The following is a 21,911-nucleotide window of genomic DNA, read 5'->3' as shown; positions in this document are numbered from 1 at the left end:
TTTTAGACTAATTGTAGTAAAAATTTTAATTGTTAAACAAACCTTAAAATCTGACTACTTTTTTGACAATTTAATGATGCGCAATTTAGTTTTTGCTTAAAGCATTTCGTTATTTTTATTTAAGACATATGGTCGAATTGGCACTATATTGTGCATATTTTCGGCCTTCGATTTACAAATTTTCTGTCAGTGGTGGTTACTAAAAATAGGCTCACCAGTGGTGGCACTTCTTCGCTTATAATCGAGTTATTTTGAAGCAAAGAACTTGTAAAAAACTCAAATTTGATTCATAAAAAATTTAATTTTTCCCATTTCTATTCTTAAATCATATTTTTATGTTTAATGCTCCTATAAAATTTTTGTATATATTCAATTTTATAAGTATGCAATTAAGAGGAACTGTAATATATAAATTAAGATTATTGCAGAATCTATATTTTTATCTTTATCTATATCTATATCTAAATATATATATATAAATGGACGTGTGTGTCTCTACATTTCACTTTTCAGCCAAAACTACACATCGCACATGAATGGTGTTTGTATGTAGTAGTAGCCCCATGTCTCCATTCGTGCATTATGGTGGTAGCGTTTCGATAGCTATAAGGGTGCAGGAGATATGGGGTTTAAAGTGGTTGACTTCGATGATTCTCTACTTCGGTTTTTAAAATGTTCGAACCGTTTTAATTGGAAATGGTTCGATTATAGAACGATTGTGTGAGATTAGCTGGGGGTACTACTACACTGGATAGTTAGTACCACTTAATCGGCGCTAGTTGGTAAAACTAATTCTCAAAGTTTCGGATCGTGAGATCCGATTTTAAATCTTATATAGGAGAGCTGTTAAATGTTAAATAGGATATAGACGGCGAAGTCTCTATCCAACGTCAGGATTCTTTTTAACACCAGTTAATCACATTTATTACACGCGGATTAACACGCGTTATCCTTAAACTCGGGAATCGGAAGAATCATGGGAACTTAAATGTAGAAGAATATCTAACAAGAACCAAGTTATTTATAAAAAAAGTAAAAATTTAATGAATCAAATAGTGAAGATATACAACGAAAAATCTAACCTATATTCTAATTCTAACTTAAACTATCTTATTTCTAACCTAATGTGTGAGAGAGTTTACATCGATCTATTCAGAGCTTGTATTACCTCTGTTCTTTCGTATCTGGATGAAAATCTACTTCCTTCCTTTCGTATTACGTCTTCTTTATGTTTCTTTGGGAAGTTCTTCAAATATCTTTCCTTTCAACCCTCTTATCGTATACTATACGTCAGCTTAACCCTTTCGTATGTCGTATATTAGATTAGTATATATGGCATCTTACTTATTCTCATTAGTATGGCAATTTTCTCTTCTTTATGGACTGCTTCAGAGGTATTGTATCGTGCATATGGCAAGACCTTCCTCTAACGGACTGCTGCCGTTTTGTATGTCAAACTTCATATTTCAAACTTCCTTCGACTGACTGTAACGAGTGACGCGAAAACTGCACTTTTATATTCTTTTCTGGACTTTGTGCAAAATTATCAACTCATTAACAGTTCTCCTGGGCAAGGAAATCAACTTCCTTTCAAAATTCTGCTGTTTTCTCTGTTTTGTGTAGATAAAATCTTGCTGAAGTTCAAAATATTATTTTTTCTAAAATTTTTAGTTTCTTTTTGAACCTATTATATTATCTATAAACTTTTTCACCCCTTTTGACCCTCACATTTGTAAACGTTCCAGAAAATTGATCAAATTGAAAATAGTTCGTTTGACTAGATGTAAAAATTTTCTAATTAGTCTGGAAACGGAAGGCCTAATTTTTGCATATGAGATTGAAAGTGGTCGACTTCGAAAATGTGTAACAATAGAAGGTTCAACAATAAAAGTGTTAACAGTGGAAGTGTTAACAATGGAAGTGTTGAGTAACAAAGGAGGTGTTAATATAAAGCGGCATGCAATATTTACAGGCTGTTTTTTGCGTTTTTGTGGGAAATCGAACATATTTTTAGACTCATTTAAAAATTCTCTAATAAGTCTGGAAACGGGGGACTTAATTCTTGCATTCTGTGAAAACAGGTACGATTTGCTATAATATACTTATCTTAATCTTCACTATCGTTACTTTTTGCCCAGGGATGCGGGTCCTTGCAGCTAGATTACTTTGAAAAACATTTTTATATATANTTTTAAAATAAGATATTTTTAATTTTCTTTTTTGGAATTGATTTAATTTTTTGTCATATTGTCAAAAACGTTAAAAATGTTATGAAGTACATTAAATAGTAAACTATATGAATTATCAGCAATATATTTGTGATGTATTTTTTTATATTTTAAAATATAACAGTAAAAAAGTTGATTTTAGAAATCATGAATGAAACATTCCTTAAGCGTTTGATGATGGAAAACTACATTCAAATGTAGATAATGTTTTAACTCGTGTTTTTCATGTTTTAAAATACAAACTATACAAAAATTTACTCGTGTAGAGTGTGTTTTTTACCGTTGATATTTTGAAACTATGTTCATAGCTAATTTATATATAAAATTCTCAACAAATTTATTCTTGAAAATTTGTAATATAGGTTACAGTATTGACATTACAACAATAAAACAATATTGATGAACATTAAAAAATGTTCATCAATATTGTTTTATTGTTGTAATGTCAATACTGTAACCTATATTACAAATTTTCAAGAATAAATTTGTTGAGAATTTTATATATAAATTAGCTATGAACATAGTTTCAAAATATCAACGGTAAAAAACACACTCTACACGAGTAAATTTTTGTATAGTTTGTATTTTAAAACATGAAAAACACGAGTTAAAACATTATCTACATTTGAATGTAGTTTTCCATCATCAAACGCTTAAGGAATGTTTCATTCATGATTTCTAAAATCAACTTTTTTACTGTTATATTTTAAAATATAAAAAAATACATCACAAATATATTGCTGATAATTCATATAGTTTACTATTTAATGTACTTCATAACATTTTTAACGTTTTTGACAATATGACAAAAAATTAAATCAATTCCAAAAAAGAAAATTAAAAATATCTTATTTTAAAAGAAAATATACTCTAAAGCTTATGGAATCACTACTACTACGACAATAATGTATCATCGTATTTTAATAGCAGGATTCCGGTAAAATACATTTTTTTACCAAACTAATATATCATTGTAATTAAACAGTAGCTTGTAAATAATATTTTTACTTTTTTCCAGCGTCCAGTACTTATGAGGTATGCTGAAACCAAAACACGAAAAACAGGTGGATCATTTTTTCCTCTATTTAAAGTTATCCACAATAAATTAAAATTTAGGAATGTTGTAATCTAAATGCGATACCAATTAAAGTATAAAGTAAATATATTTAAAGTTCCACATGAAATGGACATAAAATAAAAACTACTGGACAGAATGTTATCAAACTTCGTAATAGCTGCAGGATGTCATAGCATTTTATGTCCCATAAAAATACTTAAAAACTCACCACTAATGGGAAAATAGCACTGTCTGGAATATTGTTAAACGAAATAAAACAGAAAGACATTGTGGTTATAAAGCAATTAAATAATTGCTTTATAACCACATTGTTATTATATTGAATTGCAATTGTTGTAAATAACATTTGCGACAGTACAGCACTCTCACGCTGAGAGAGAACTTACTGCAGTTGTGGTAAGAAATTGTTTTCCATAAATCTCTCTGAATAACAGTCATATTCTTGAAATCCACTTCATATTTCACTTCAGAGAATATCAGTTAAGGAATACTACAAAGCTTGAAAAGGTCAACTGTTATTTATTTTTGAGAAATTCAATTAAAAAAATGCTGTGTATTTGCTAAATACATACGTGTGTACATGCGAGTTAATAAACAAAACATCTGTAATTTATATATTACACTCGCTTTCATTTGCGTACTCATAAAATTAAAAAAAAAATAAAAAATTATATGATGGTATATAACACTAAAAATGACTGAAGAACAAAAATGGAAAAAATTAAATTATTTTTGGATCAAATTTAACTTTTTTAGAACTCATTCACTTCTAAATAACACGATTATAAGCGAAGAAGTGTGCACCACCGCTGTGCCTATTTTTAGTAACAGTTACTGGCAGGAAATTGGAAAATTTAAACCCGAGATCATGCGCATTATAGTGCCGATTTGATCATGTGTACTTAATAAAAATAAGCATCAAGTACATAAGAATTTTCGGTTTGGATAAAAAAATTTTAATTGGTGCCTCCTGTCTTGAAGCTTTCCACATCTAATTAAACAATCTTGACATTTATGTTTCTAATTTTGCTCTTTGTATTTAGAAAAAAGACAGACAAATACCAGTGTTGAATTGTAGATGTGCAATTTGAATAATTACAGCCCCGCAACTAAAGGAAACATTTCATTACTAGAATTTTGAGAAGTTGAAAATAATGTGATTAACAACTGTAAAAAGTCGCAACGTATCTCACAGTTAAGCGCGCCGCGTTACTCTCGCAGTGTCCGGTGTAGGGAAACTATAGTTTCCCTGTTTGAAAAATCAATTTTACAAAAGTCATAGTTTTTTCGCAATTTTTTCAGATCAGATGTTTGTGGGCATATGCTTTTGATGTATTAATCAACAAAACTACTTTAAATATATCGTTTTTATTTATTACTAACGAAAAACAGAAAGTCTCCCATTTTTGGACATTTTTCAAAAAAAAACAATTGTCAAATTCAGAAGTGTATTTTACAAACTGTAAACAAGTCTGATGCTATCTAAGCCCTCAATCGCTTTTTTGTATGTGTTTTTAACTGGTAGAACAATTAAATTCTTTGTAACAAACCCCGGGCCAAAAATATTTCAGTATTTCCAAAAATACACCATCTAAAATTATACAGCAAATAGAGATAAAAATAGAGTTTATTGAGAGGTAACATCAATAGTAAACTTCCTTTACACTGTAATTTGTTAATTTGTATGTCTGTTATTAGATCCACTACTAAAAACAATTGCTGGAAAAATTCCCTCGAAATGCCACGCCCCCGCGGGCTACCACATCGAAGTATGTAAACAATCGCTATAAAATCGCGTGTTTTAATCATTTTTTTCACTTGTAATTTGCTAACCATAAGTCGCTTGACAGTATTTAAAAGAATAAACATGTTTTCAACACCATTTAGCAATAAATATTCCCGAGAAACGCCACCTCTCAAGCTTTCAATGCTAAGTCTATGAAAAACTTTTTGACGTTTATTGGCTTTGAATATCCTGTTTTTACGCCTTTTATGCTTTAATTTGTCATTTCTATCATAACTGACTCGATATCAACCAATAAGCGTTTTTTCAAAACTGTAAGTCAGATCTGCCAACCTCAGTTAGTCACGCTAATAAAACTTACTCTGTTAGGCAGGCAAAGTACATATGGTACCCCTACATTTCGATGTGGATTCGTTTCAAAATTTTTTTCCGTAGAATTTTGAAATTTTTTCAGTGCCATATTCAGTACATCGAAGAAAGGTACTGAGGGCATCATTTTTCAAAATTAAAAAGATTAAAAAATAAACGCATTTTAACATGGCGGTGGAACTGTAGTTGCACACGAGCTTAACTGTGGGGTATATAATGGCAAATTGGGAGAAAAACGACAAAAAATTTGAAATTCAACATTATGATCTCAACAAAAATTCTTTAAATTTGTTTTCATTTTTATTCAAGGTATTGAAGTGTTTAAACGGTAGAAATCGTAATAATCTAATTTAGTTTTAATATTCATTTTTATCAAGAACTGACAAAGGTATGTCAAACAGAGATATATTGAATCATTAGATGCAAATAGATGGCCGGATGGCTGAGTGGTCAAAGTGGCAGCCTACTGCTCTGGGGGACCTGGAATCTAATTTGGATGGTCAAGGAATTCTCAGGAACATTTCGAGGAGTTATCCGTTTAGATATGTTGGGCCCTGTCCCTCACCATACGGTCGCCCCATAATGGGCCTGCGGTAAAAGCCCTTTTAGTGCCCACAGGGCTGAAAAAGCATAAAAAAATAGACGCAAACAATACATAAACGTATTATGTGTTTTTGTATATAATATGCAAATTTATAAAATTAAATACAGCTTTCAGTAAGTAGATTCACAAATTATTATTTGTTCAAAATTCTGTTCAGTAAAATTGTTAAGAAATATCGAAAATCAAATTTCAAATATAGACACAGGAATAAATAAGAATGATATTGATAAACCTTCTAAGAGTAATGCTTGAAAAATTAAAAAAACAGGTAAATAATTAAACGAGTAAAATATGAAATAAACAAATTTAAATATGAACATTAAAATGTAAAGTATCCATGTTAACAAAAAATTAAAGAAAGTGAAGCATGCGATTTTTTTTATATATATAAAAAAACATCGCATGACCTACAATATATATATATAGTGAAAACTGCTTAGGCGTCTACCTGCATTCGACGGTCACCTGTAAAATCGGCCAAAAATTTCTGGCTCGGACTCCTTTATACATAGAGTCTTCGTATAAGTTACCTGTATTAAACGACCACCTGTGTATGTTGTTTCGGACCATAAAGAGATGTCCGCGACCGCAGACATCGATTTATAATCCGAAACAACATACAACACCTGTAATAAGGGACCACTTCTGCGAAATGTATCTGGTCTAAACTCTTGTCTGAATCCATCCCAGGCACATCTCTACTCTTCAAATTCGGTGCAGGTGTTAATAAATTAGTAAAGCCACAAAGGAAATTTATTTCAGTTTGTTGGAAAATGCAATAAATAGTTTCTGTATGAACTTTCCTTATTTCCACGATATTTTTAGAAAAATAATATCGAAGTAATTTTCACAAGCAAAATATTCGAAAAACAATAAACGCATTAATGCAAAAATCTATTTAATAGGCAGTCTTCCTTTTACGATTGTGCAATGACAATCGCAGAATGTAATGAAATCNCATAGACAGGTTTTACTGTATATATAAATTAAAAGCAATTCACGCGAGTTATAAAACACCAGATTACATCTCCTGGTTAGAATTAGTTCGAAATCTGTGAAAGTAACGTCATCGTTAACATCCTTGTCTTCATATGTTGCCTGTGATGAAGAATAGAAACCCGTAAAAAGATGTAACCCGAAGTGTGGAAGCTGTTGCTGGAAACGACCCACCCTGTTGTTGTTATTATTGTTGTTGTTTTGTTCCATCGTTTCCCTCCCTGTATGAATTCTGAGAAGGGCATGATATTTTCGTCTGTATTTCTGACATAGTAATTTGACACGGGTCTACGTTAATATAATAATATTACATATTAAATCTGTCTTATAATATCACGATGACTCCTGTAAATCGTGTTATCCGATAAGAATAAAATACAATACCGAATACCCTATCATTGAAAAAATAGGTTATTTTTGCTCACATCGATTTTCTCTGTTTAGTAGTAATGGCTAAGAAGTGCGCAAAATACGTACGGAAATATATTATTACAGGACCACCTGTATTGGACGACGACCTGTATAAAAGACAACTTTTTGAAGGAACTGTGGGTGCTCGCCATAGACAGGTTTTACTGTATATATAAATTAAAAGCAATTCACGCGAGTTATAAAACACCAGATTACATCTCCTGGTTAGAATTAGTTCGAAATCTGTGAAAGTAACGTCATCGTTAACATCCTTGTCTTCATATGTTGCCTGTGATGAAGAATAGAAACCCGTAAAAAGATGTAACCCGAAGTGTGGAAGCTGTTGCTGGAAACGACCCACCCTGTTGTTGTTATTATTGTTGTTGTTTTGTTCCATCGTTTCCCTCCCTGTATGAATTCTGAGAAGGGCATGATATTTTCGTCTGTATTTCTGACATAGTAATTTGACACGGGTCTACGTTAATATAATAATATTACATATTAAATCTGTCTTATAATATCACGATGACTCCTGTAAATCGTGTTATCCGATAAGAATAAAATACAATACCGAATACCCTATCATTGAAAAAATAGGTTATTTTTGCTCACATCGATTTTCTCTGTTTAGTAGTAATGGCTAAGAAGTGCGCAAAATACGTACGGAAATATATTATTACAGGACCACCTGTATTGGACGACGACCTGTATAAAAGACAACTTTTTGGACAACCGTATAGAATGTATTTTTGAATGCATTCTATACGGTTAATAACATTTACCGAAATATTCAAGAGCAAAGATTAGATTTTCTTTTTATATTAATATTAATTACTGCGCTATGCTAATTATTATACTTTATGAATCACTACAATAGATTAGATAATAATAAAAGAGAATTGAATTATTTCAGGTATTTAATTAAAAACATTCATTTAAAAGTAAAACACAAAAATATTAAAATATACATCAACTTACCTCTGCCAACCATGCAATCAATGTGCATTGTTAATAACATTAAAATGTTGATAAATTTGAAATCCATTTGTATGATAATTTTAGAATATAAACAATAATAAGTTTTATCCTTTATCTTACTTAATATTATTAAAATTGACTTCTTGCAGCTGCGTGCAAACATACAGATATGAATTTCAGAGTGTACAACAGAAAATACTAATAAATAAAATAAATCAACACAGAAAATATCTGTCGTGATAAAGATTATAATGAATCCGAACAGAAAATGCAATTGCATTTTTTTCGTTCAACAAAGAATAGAACATATCTATTCAAAATATTCAAAAATGCTTTCCTTTAGCAACTTTTCAAATGAAAATGAATAAAACTCTAAAGTTAAAGTAGACAATAGAATTTCGTGTTTCAACATTAGTGAAAATAATAGTTATCAGCTATTTATTATCTATTGTCACTCAGTAGACCTTTGTAAACANGTCTAGATAGATAATCATTTTTGTTCATCTCAAAATTATTTGAAAAATTATTTTAAAATCAATTATATTATGACTTAAAACCAGGGCTGTGGAGTCGCATAAAAATCTACCTATTCCAACTCCGTTTCCGTTTCATATACATAACAAGTTGGTAAGTAAAAGGGAGTCAGAGTCGGCGGATTTTTTGACGACTCCAACTCCGGCTAAAACACCAAAACTCCGACTTCACAGCCCTGCTTAAAACATTAAGAAATGACAACAGACTAAACAACCTAATAAATTAAAATTAAGAAATTGTTAAAAGTACACAGAACTCACATTTGTTTACCACTAAAAATCAATCTTTGTTGAGCAGGTGGTATTCCTTCCTTTTCTTCAACTCTTTCCTTTATCCTTTCAACCTAATTTAAAATTTTAAAAAATAAGTTATCCATTGTAACTTTTTCTATGTGATTTAACTTTTGGAATTTTATATATTATTAATCATGACACTAATGTCTAGAACAGGGGTCGCCAAAGTGGTCGCTATCGACCCCCCAGGGGTCGATATAACATTATTGGGGGTCAATTATCAAGCTTAAGCTAAGGATAAGGGAGAGCTAAGGCTCAAGCTTATCTGTCTCAATGATTGTCAGTTACAAAAATTATTAATAACAAAGTTTCAGTAACTGCATTGTTTTGAACGAAGTGATAAAACATTATTATCATTAATACTTACTTCTTATTTTATCAAGTATAAATAATACTCAGTGTGAGCATTAATATATCAACTAGCAATATTTTTGTCTTCAGTAAAAAAAGAATATGTAGCATTGTAGTTATAGAATAATTAAATATTGGAGTTTGTTATTTTATTGAATTGCAATTGTTGCATATTGCAATATGAAAAGCCATATTGTATTTTTAGTCATTACTAATTATTAGATATTTTCACTATTCAATTTGTGATCAGTTGAGAAAAAGTTATATCAAAAAATTTTGCTTTCAGTTAAAATACTTAATTTATATCAACTTCGTAAAGTGTAAACATTTACAAAAATCTGTAATTATATATATAGATTAATAAATCTCGTTGAAACAGCTTGTATTGGTTTTTAAATTTTATGAACTAAATTAACTGCAGTAGAGCTTCGTTTATCCGAATCAATTGGGGACTGGGGTTGTTCGGAAAATCATTATTTCGGTTAACCGATTATGTGTGAAAAAATATATTAACCTATCCCATGTCGAAAAATTTTTCTCCGTTGCGTGTCGCTTCGCATTGAATTTTCGTCGATGTTAAGTCTAACGAAAACTATTGTATTGTTAAAAATTATTTTTTTATTTTGTACAAACAATATAAATATATTAAAAAATATTAAGAAAATAAAAAATTATACTTCAAAAGTTAATTTAGTATCAAAAACGTAAAATATTTGAGTAGCTCAAGACTTAGCCAAAGATTGCAGCGCCACAGCACTGGCGTAAGTTCAAATTTGCCAACTGGAATTCTTTGGGATGATCGGCTTTCGGATAATCGACGCTCTACTGTAATTTTATACTCTTTCACTTTAGAAGCAAAAACAAAAAACAAGAAAATCATAGTAAATCTTATCAAAAGCACAAATTACGGTTTTCTTTACTTTTTGAATTTTAAGCTATTAAGAATGGAGTTTACATTTTTTTGTAACATTTTTTCCTTCAGGTGGCAATGGCAAAAAGTTTATAGAAAAAATTTCTCACTTATTAATTTAAAAACAACTGTGATTCTATTTTAAAGATTATTATCATCTCATCTCAGAAGTCCATGATATGAACTCCTTTCTGAACAGAACAGATAAAATAGAGAGGTTGTGGCCGACGTTTTCAACGCGAAAACGTGTACGATGGAGGTTCAACGTCGCTTTCCTAAAGGCCTAAAAGTTTGGCAATGGTGTTTGGAATGTCGAGCATCATTCTACTGACTATCCAAACATCATTGCCAAATTTCTAGGCTTATAGGAAAGCGGTGATGAACGTCTGACGTACCCGTTTTCGCGTTGAAAACGTCGGCCTCAACACTTCTAATGACACTAGTAGATCAACGTTCGAAAGATGTGCAGGATTGTGTGGCTGCAACAAGTTCAACGAAGAGTCTTATAATCGTGCTTCCTTTCTGACGTAAAATTTTTAACAGCAGAAAGTTGGTGTTGTAAAATAATACACTATTCTGCAATTATTCCAAAATTAGGACTTTTTAAAAGCGATACTTTTTTACCTCTTATATAACATTTTGTTGGCTTACACTGCTTACATAGTTATAAAGGTTATGATGCAGACATAGATTTTTTCAAATTATTAATTGAAAAAATTTTATTTAAACAAAAGTTCGTTCTTTGTTTATGTCATGGAATGTAACAATGAAATCAAGCTTAGGAAAAATTCTTAATTCCGTTGTGAAGCGCCAATGATCATTTTGTTACTGATCGATTTTGGATTAATTTTGGTGAAAATTTCAATTGTTTCGAAAATCCGAAAATCTGACTAGTTTTTCTTCAATTTAAATACGCGCAATTCCGTTTTTGCTTAAAGCGTTTCGTTATATTTATTTAAGACATATGTTTAAAATCAGCACAATAGTGCGTATAATTTTGGCCTTCGATTTTGTATGTAGTAGCAAATACATAGCGTTATTTTAGGTTAAATATCTCAAAAATAATTAACAGTTGAACTGTTTAAGCTTCGTAGTATTTTTCAACTGATATGTTCTGAAGTGAGTTATGAAGTGGATTTCAAGAGTATGGCTGTTTTTGGTATTGATTTACGAAAAACAATTTTTTCCCCACAACCTGTAGTAAATTCTCTCTCAGCGTGAGGATGCTGTACTGTTGCGATTGTCATATGCAACAATTGCAAATTTCATGAAGTACGAATGAGTGTTAAACACAAGATTGCGTTCTTAATTAATTAAACACTTGGTTTTTATCAACTGAATAAAAATGAAAAAAGCCAAGTGTTTAATTAATTACAGAATCTTGTGTTTAACACAGAATAAATAGTAAACCACGGTTTCAGAAAACAAAAAATAACAACGTACAATATTTTATACCACCTAAAGAATAATCCCTTGCTTGATTAACTTTTACCATGAATACTACAGTCCAGTAAGTTGTTTTTCATATACTGAGAGCCATATTCTATATTCAGTTGATATTCATCATATTCTATAATGTAAGCAGTGTTTCATACTAATATTCTTTTTTTCTATTAACTAAGTCTATGTGAGTGCAGATTTGTATTCTGTGCAATTACGATTTAAAATCTGCGATGTTTGAAACGCCATATCAGTCCTTTATGGTTTGTGTGACGGTAATCTCCCACGGGTCACCAATTCGAACTGTTTTTCTTGGTGACTATGTGGGGTTGTGATGCGTAATTGCTTTTTGATGGTCGCATATGGCCGAGAGCTATCATCTTATCGAACTCGGCCATTGCGATTTTAAGTCTATCAGGTGCTAGGCGACGTGGTTTCGCAGTTACGGGCGGACCAATCGTTTCTATATAATGTACTATGTTGTGTTTTACGGGTTGATTAGGACGTGGAGGTCTGGTAATCTCAGGAAATTCTTCCAATATCTTATGATATATGGAGTCATTGGTCGTTATCTTAATAGAGTGAATGAAGGTTTCTAATAATTTTCCTGTAGAGTTCACCTTTGTCTGAACGTCTGTGAGACATTTGTGTCTAAGATTCGGTACCAAACGGAAATGATACAAGAAATCTGCGCCTATTATTGCCGTTGACACGTTGCCAATAAAAAATTTCCAGCGAAAAATTTTTTAACGCAAAATCGAGAGTGAGTGTTCGTTGCTCTTAGACATGAATTGCAGTTGTGTTTGCTGCCATCAAGGTCATTTGAGATGCCGCTTTACCGACGTATCAATATTTCCATCCTCTTCATCTCAAATGAGACGAAGACGCTAGAAATATTGATACGTCGGAACCTGTGTTGATAAGAAAGTCTATGTTCATTCCCTTGTTTAGAATGAACAGGCGACAAGATTGTTCCGGCAAAGTGCATGTCGCCTGTACGCTTTGCTACTCTTGTTTGTTTGAAAACTACACGGAGGAGTACATTTTTGTGCCTTTGCGTCAAAACGGTTGTGGTACCAGCAGTAGTTGTTAATACTGCGGTGCGTTGAATTGTTGCGATGTCCTGAACTGCTGCTGGAGCATCAAGAAAAATGGTCACTACAATCCCGATGTGCCTGCGTTAGTTGATCGATTCGCTTGTTAAATTTATCTATTTCGACTAGTTTTTTGTTGGTTACAGTATCGGGTTTTTCAAGTTATAACACTAAAGCTATCGTTTCAGGGGTTACTTCCACCACGCAGTCTGCTACCTCCGCTGTTTTTTCTATGTCGAATGGGGTAATGGCGGCTACGATAAATTGTATGGAAGTCAGAACGTATTGTATGAATAATTGTAGTATAACTGAGTCCGGGATTTAAAAATTTTCTGCCCGATGCTTTAGAACACGTAGTAGTTTGGAGGGTTTGCGATCTCCTAGCTGTTCTTCAGCCAATAGTTTTCGTAGCTCCTGTTCAGACAATTCGCCGGATCGTTTAATAAGTTCCAACTTTATGTTACCGTATGGGTCTGTACAGTCTGGAGAAATAATAATGTCTTTAACCGTTGATGCGATTTCCGGTGCGAAATGTGCCACTACCTAGTTGAACTTTGTGGCACTTTCCGTGATCGGCTTTGGAGATCCTAGCGCAAATGTGCTTTCGCACATGTAAAACCATAAGGCTGGTCGGAAAATTGGTATTGAGAAATTTTTACTGCTATAATCTCGGCCATGATCTGACGACTGACGCCTTGAGAAAAAGAAAACGACGTACCTGATGAAGGTTCCAATGGTAGTTCTTAGTCGAATTTTGTTCTTAGTCCGGCGTACCAATGTGATGTTTGCTTTTGGTTGCTTTTATTTTTTTGTCGCTGCAAGTGAAAGAAATGAACGAAACGAGATCGTGACAAAAACTGATTTTATTGTCTTTTTCGCGTATTTGTAACCGCACATGTTTCGACGACGCGGTTAACAAAAGACAATGGTGGTCGACAGTGTTTGTGGGGTGAGTTCGAATTTATTGTAGGAAGTGATGACTCATACACCAGATAATCGTTGCTTGTGTTTTACAACGGTTAAGGGTACAGATGTGAAAGGGCAATGTTCGCCACAATATTTTATAAAAGGCCCAATCTTAAAAGAGAAGGAGCTCTTGCTATTTCTAGAGAAAAAAGGCGCAAACAAAAAGAACAGCGAAAAAACGAAACAGTCGAAGAGCACGAAACACGTTTACGTTTCCAACGAACGAGAATGAGCACTGTGAGAAACACAGAAAGCGAAGAACAACGAAATGAACGAATTGAAAAATCAAAAAGTGTGACACAATCTTATAATAAAAAACTGTGAACACAAATCACCCATGCAAATATCACCCCACAAGAAGCGCGGACGAGGACATGTAAATAGTACAACATAACAAATGAAGCATTCCACTACGACCCGACATAAAATTATAATAAACACAAACATATCGTAATCGGAAAATTAAATAACATCTGCTAATCTTGCGACGCGAAATAACTTAGTGGAAAAACGCCAGGATTCTCTTGCATGAATGGAAAAATTCGATTACCGCCACTGGAAGCACCTCATCAAAAATTTCTACATTACATAACTGGGGAAACTTCAGAATCGGAACAATTTCTTCTGGATGATCGTCAAAAAGCTATCGAATAACATCATCGAAGCCGAACTTTACACTGGAAAGTACAAAGGACACACAGTCTTTATCCTCAGAATACCATTGATCTCTACTGAACTGCCATTCCAATTTAAAATACTGCAATTTTCAATTAAATTCGCCTATAATTTTACAAATAACAAACAGCAAAGACACACTTTAGAACAATGCGAAATCAGCTTCAAAGACTCCCACTTCTATCACAGTCAACTACCTATACGTAGCTTGCTCTCAAGTAAAATATTGGAAAACTTTGTACATATATACCTCAGCTAACACAATGAAAAATGTAGTTCATAAACAAGTATTAAAAATAGTAATTATAATACAAAAAAACAAATATATGTCGGTTTATCTAAACACAACTTACATTTTTCACTTAAGAAATTGTAATATTGTCATTTATAATTTTTTCGAAAAATTTTCAATAGATGGTTGACATAAATATCTTTGACATTAATCTTGCGTCATAGCAAATATTATAATATAAAATATACTATTTTTAATTTTTGCTGATGATCTTGTTATTATAGCCCCAAATAAAATATCTTTACAACGTAAAATTAATCAACACAATAAATATCTTCGTAAAAATAAAAAATTGTTTGAAAAAGACTCAAAAATTTTTCATGAAAATACTTTATTGCAAACATTTAACGAGGTCAAATGTCTGGGGATCGAATTCGATTGGAATTTGACTTTCGAAAGCCATATGACAAAATTAAATATCAAAGTGGAGAAAGCGATTGATAATCTAATATTTTTATGTTCAATTATAAAAACTTCAAACTTAAATATCCATCTGAAACTATATAATACTATAATAAACCCTATCATCTACTATACAAGCCGTATTTGGACTTTCCCACATTTACTTAAACGTACTCGTTGTCAATTATGTCAATCTGAAGATATTTTTGTGCTTCATCTATTGCAAAATTGCCAATCTCTTCATAATCTGCGATAAACAATACAATATAATAAATATATTTAATGGTGGTTAATTTCAAGACTTCAAAAATAACTGTAAAAATATCAACAGAAAAGATGCTTATAGAATTTATAATTTTTTGTCAAATTCACTGAAAAAATTACTTTGTAATATTTATATGATTTACATTATTGTTTTAAATTATTGTTAATGTATTATAAAGTTTTTCTGGGTTTGTATTGTTTAAATTCACTAAATGTTATTGTTATTTAAGCGGTGTTGCTAGAGCGTGTCTTGTAAAAATTAGTACACTTACTTGCAATGTGTATATTATTCATGAAGACCGTAATAATATTTTTTACTGTAAAACTGTACTTCCCTTAAAAGGGAAAATTTCCCTTGGAAATAAATTTTGATTTATATTACAAAAATTCAATAAATATTTATATTCGAAAAATTCCTAGTTTTGTTGACTCTAAAAAATAGAGTAGATAATATTTTATTTTTTGTTCTAAAATTATACTATTAATAACCAAATTTTAGTTAATCACAAATTAATGAAGATTATCGTGAGTCGGAATTTTAGTCACTTTTTTATATATTATTTCCATTGTTAAGCCCACTATGCACAACAGATATCCAATTGCCATAAATAACAAAGGACTTTTAATATCTTCGACTGTTAATGGTTGGAATTCAGATGGCTCTTGAAATTCTTCTACTTGTAATGGTAACAATTTCTCAACAATTCCTGCTTCAAACAAGCGACTGACTCTGAAAAAGAATGTTTGTTTTTATACAAAAATAAACGTCCATTATGTTTTATAATTGTAAATTCGTCTTACATCTTGCTTATATCGTTCTTGAATGGAAAACCTTTACGGATTGGATAAGCGATTTTGTGTGTATATAGAGAATCTGTGGATATTATATATTTATGCCTGTCTACTTTACTGATTAACTGATTTATCACATATTTAGATATTATGAATGCAAATCGTTCATTCTGCACTTTCTTTGTCGCTTGTGGAAGTGTAATTAAGTTATTATTGGACAAAATGTGTTCCTTTAAAGTTTTGGTATTTTCTGACTCAGATTCCTACAATACAGAATACTATGTTTAATATTGAAAAATTGTAAAGTAGAATTCCTGAAGATTTAGAACATACTTACTAACATATATTTCCAAAAAGCAATTCCTTCGTAGGTTCCGCATGAATATTTACCGTTTCGAACAAAAATAGCGAGTTCCTCAAAATCTCTTGGATAAGACTCAGTTAAAGGACACGTCATAAAAGACATTAACGCTCCGCTGTAACCGGATATTAGGACAACAATCGATAACCACCAAATTCCTATCATTATTCTGGATGCCAGACCTTTTAACTTTTTTATTCTTAATCCTAATTGACATTAATGAAAGTAAATGCAATTAATAAACTATAAAATATAACAACAGTAGTATGTTTTACCTTGACAACACAATGCGGAAAATAAGTTCCAAAAAATCTGACGAAGTGTCCAACGTTCTCCATTCTTCGCTCTGATAAAATCTTTCTGAAAAATTAAATGCAGGAACAGTCCAAAAATAAATGCACTTGTAAACAGAGCGATCCATATCTAATTAAGTAGATAATACAGTTCGAACTCTTATGTAATATTGATTAACACGTGTTATAGTGACTTACTTTCATGGAAAAAGGCTTCATAACGGCATTCCAATCAGAAAATTTTCCTGGAGCTTTTATAAAAAAACTTACTGGATAAAATGCAAATGCAGGCGTAAAATGCATCGCGGAAAAGCGATCGTAAGTAATTCCTATTGGAACGAAAGCCACATCCGCTTCCTAAATTTATAAAATTTATTATGAAAGTCAAATTCATAGTAAATTTACTTTTAAATTTTAATAGATGTCAAAATATTACTTAAAACAGCGGTTATTAACTAGTGTTCCAGAAAAAAAATTTTTAAGTTTTTATTCAAATTTATTTGCTATATTCTACACAATTTTCACCTATGCTATTCTATTTTGTATTATTTCATTTTAAGATGTTTGTGTTTTATTTGATTTACTAAAGTTTATTAGTTTATTACTTTTTTTCCTCAGAAAACAACGGAGTTGCTTATCGATTTTTCATTGCATTGATGTTAATGCTCAATGTAATAAAAAAAATATATGAACGATGTTCCGCCGTCACATTAAAGTAAAAAACAAATGGCTTAAAGTTAGTAAAGATTTATTGGCCACAGAACAATTAATCTTTTTTTGTTGATTTCTTGTATTTTTGTAAAAACAAGAACTCGTGTACTGTAATGCTACTCGATGGAAACTTGATTAAAATGTAAGAAAATTAGCCTTTTATTTTCAAAACTGTATGTCAATTAACAGCAATATGTTGATATGTAGTTATAAACAATTTAGTAATTATTATATATACAAACAGAAAAATATATTTTAAAAAATATAATAATACTTTATCAATAAACAAATAAAAATAAAACACCTTCATGTGTTGCTAAGAAAATTATATAATTGAAAACAAACGTTTTCAGCCCGATTATCAGGCATAATATAAAGAAACCTACTCTCACCCCACTATATATATCAGCAGGTGCATGGATCCTTATCGATATAGAATGGCCGCATTTCATACTCTGATGAAAAAAGCTTATTTCTATTGTGATAGAATCGTTGACAAAAATAAAAAAATTGATAGGATATTGTAAGCCCAGACTCTAGGTTACAAGAAAAGCACTATTGTAGGATTACTCAAGAAATATGAAAAAAAAAACAAAAAGAGAAAAAACTTTAACACTGTTTTCAATAGACGCTTCAAGTTTACATATAATAGTAATCTAAATAGAATTATGAAAGAAGTTGCTAATAGGATATAGCAAGAATGGTTTTAAAAAAAGCCTCAAATTTATATAAAATATTGAAGAATGATAAAGATAAACTAAAAACAGAAAAAAACAGGTGTTTATAAAGATCCTTATCAGAACATCCAACTAGATGTTAAGAACGACTATATCGGCGTCACCAAAAGCAGTTTGGAAGTAAGACTAGAATAGCATACATATAACGTAAAAAAGGATCCAATGCTAAATTTTGTGGAAAATGTCGCGAGTCCAAGGTTCGGAGGTGAAATGAGACGAAGCAACAATTATAAAACCTGTATCTTCCTCCACTTTATCAATGATAACGGAGAACATTAAGATATATAGAAGTAGGCTACGTGAGGGATGTTTAACTGCGAGAGATGCTGAGAGCTGTGTACATGGTTAAAAAGTTCACTAAATAATCGGGATAGAATTAGTTTATTGAATATTTATTTATTTATGATATTTTTATTTATAATTTGATTTCGTGTTAATTTTATATGTTCTCCAGTTTCTCTTGTATATTTTAAAAAAATTTCTTGTTCTAAATTTTCATTTAAATATTTGTATTCTATCCATCTTCGTTTTCCACCTGATGATAACCTGTTAATCCGGCTGAAAACGTTTGTTTTCAATCGTATATTTTTCTCAGCAACCAATTAGGGTGTTTTATTTTTATGTGTAAGAGTGATCGTATAATGTTTCTGCAATTACAAAACTATTTTACACTTAATTTACTTGTTATTTAGATTTTACTTACTTTTTTCGCAACTTGTCCTGTAATTCCAACCCACGTACCATTTCGATTTATATATCCTAAATGGTCAAGAATCGGGTGCACTACAAAATAACTAAACGAATTTCATAATTAGATATATACATAACTTTCTTCAGTTTAAGAAACAATAAAAGAATTTTTAACAATCTTTTTAGTATATATTTTTTCCAGGTATCTATATTATTCATTTGATATCTGAAATAAATATAAAAAAATAAATGGTTGTATAATATAAAATAAAAATTCATATAAGTCGTCTGTGGATTTGAAATGAAATCTGTAAACAAACTTAAATATACCAAATGAAAATTTAGTACTTTTTGGAATTTCTTATTATGCTTAGACCAAGAATTAAAAAATGAAACTATAATACTATTACATAGTCTAAGAAAACGTAAAAAATTAGATTTATTTTTATGAGGATTGTGATTGTATTGAAATCTTCGCCTTTTTCGTACACGACAGCATTTGTGCAACACGGATACTTCACAACCTTGAAGTGAGTCCTGATCTTTGATTGCTTTGTGTTTGCGAAACCACACGGAATACCTACATTGCGAGCAATTATTCATCTAACAATACGTCAATTGCGTTATGGTAATCAATGGTTTTGCATCTGTGGCAACTCACAGATGCCATTCGACTAATTCATAACAGAAAAATTTTGATAACGCATCAATAATTACCATTTCTTATTTCATTTCTGCCTTTCGACAAGGCTCTCTGCCTTGTCGAAATTTCATTTTTTTATTTTTTTAAGTTTCTTTACTGCTTAGCTATTAATTTATTCCGTTGAAACTTCATTTATTTTAAAAGCATTTACATGTAGTTTTTTCTTATGCTTTTTTTTACTGTTCGTTTTTCACAATAGGTATGAGCTATTTTCTTTATATAACTCGAAGTCGTATTTCCTGTAGCTGTTTCAGCACATTTTCTCAAAAGCAATGTGAAGTTTTATGTTCGTAAAATGCAACATTCATGCAAGCATTTACTTTTCAAGCTTGAGTATTTTCTTTTACGTTATAGTTTTATTTCTGCAATGATTTATGGTCGATTGTTATCTCCCATGCAAAGTATTACTACATACGCGCTCTTGAAATATACAAGCAATTCATTCAGGATTGGTTGAGCATTGATATGTTGTACATCATGAATTATATAATACGTATCTGTTAAAAATCTATTAGATTTTTAAATAATTTTCATTTTTTAATGTTATAAATATTTGATCAATTTGTATTATTAAAACTTTGTTTTTATAAATATAATTGCTATTAACAACAAAGCACAATTTTTTTAATTATCATCTTGTAGAAACATAGTTTTTCTACATTGCGTTTTTAAAAATTTGATAAATTTATAAAATAGAGTAAGATAAAACATTGTTTTATACCCACGAACGCATATATTTAGTAAAATAGCGTAATTTTTTGTCTGCGGTTATCATAATCATTAGTTCACTGTACAACACAGCAGATAATTAATACAAAAATTAATTTTTTTTTTCTAAATATAAAATTTTTTCCTTTAAGCTTTCATTCGATGCAAGATGTTATAATAAAAAAATGCCAAATATTTGTTTGAATGTAACAGTTGAAAATTTAGTTAGACAGAACGTTATTCCCTGTCTATCAGAGTGTAAAAACAACCGAAAACAAGTAAGAGATCATGGATAACTTAGGTATATTTATTGGTTATTTATATTTATAGGTATATTTATTGCTTTATTGCTTTGTCTTCAAATAAAACACAAAACATGATAAAATTTGTTTCATTTTATAACTATTTACAGTGTTTTATAAAGCAACATTTAAGAAAAATATTTAGAATTGATATATACAGTTCATAAAAAGAGGCTGTGAAATTTAAAAAGTTTACTATGGTGAGAATATATAATAATTTTTAATAAGGATCACCCTTAGATGTGAACTTACCTAAATTTTAGTTTATCGTGGATAACTTTAAAAAGCGGAAACAACGTTCCACCTGTTATTTGTGTTTCGGTTTCGTCATACACCATAAACAACGGATACTGAAAAACAAAGTAAATTTTTACTTATAGACAATTATTATGATTTATTAATTATTATGTATAGTAAATGTATTTACCTGAAAACCTGCTACTCTCCAAACGTACGAATGGTTGGAATGTCCTATTAAAAGTGTTTATTACAAATTAGTTTTTAGTAGTGTTGAAACGAATAGTATATTTGGCCTCTGGCCGAATATTCGGCTCGATTAACGCACGTACAAAAATTGGCGTGCAAACCTCATTATGGCAAGAACCCTGCTCTCTATTGGCACACTGTCACTACGCTTCGCCAATCGCGTTCATTCTCGGAAGTTGTAGCGGACATACAAGAGCGTCATGGCAGTATGTGATAAATGATGATATCAAATGTAGATAACAATAAAATAACTTACAGGTGGAAATAACGAAAAAAACAGAGAAAAACTACGAAGTGAAAATGTGAAAATAAATATGAGATTGAGTCGATAACATAATCAAACTAGTCGAAGCAGCTTATTGGCGCGAAATTTGCCCTCTTCAATGCCAAACAATTGTCATAGACTTCGGAAACTTAATGCTTGTAATGAAAGTCACTTAGCTTGCACGGGCGAAAGGCTGGGACCGTTCGAGCTACCAAGCTGTCTCGAATCTGTGAA

General features: G+C 30.9%; 1 protein-coding gene and 1 pseudogene across 1 annotated transcript; both read right to left on the bottom strand.

The window, feature by feature from the left end:
• Positions 1–12,883: 12,883 nt before the first annotated feature.
• On the bottom strand, positions 12,884–13,707 carry LOC111615544 (annotated as a pseudogene).
• A 2,432-nt stretch (positions 13,708–16,139) lies between these two features.
• Positions 16,140–21,397, bottom strand: LOC111615546 (probable glutamate receptor; the record flags this gene model as incomplete). The annotated part of the gene is made up of 8 exons (XM_023356952.1): positions 16,140–16,359; positions 16,431–16,684; positions 16,759–16,988; positions 17,058–17,205; positions 17,274–17,432; positions 19,227–19,317; positions 21,179–21,276; positions 21,354–21,397. Coding segments are annotated over 8 exons (1,244 nt in total), but the record flags the coding sequence as incomplete, so codon positions are not given.
• Positions 21,398–21,911: the final 514 nt, after the last annotated feature.

This window comes from Centruroides sculpturatus, unplaced genomic scaffold, assembly GCF_000671375.1.
Source record: "Centruroides sculpturatus isolate CEXI.00-Female unplaced genomic scaffold, Cexi_2.0 scaffold2584, whole genome shotgun sequence".
Lineage (NCBI taxonomy): Eukaryota > Metazoa > Arthropoda > Arachnida > Scorpiones > Buthidae > Centruroides > Centruroides sculpturatus.
This window is presented reverse-complemented; position numbering and strand designations above follow the sequence as displayed.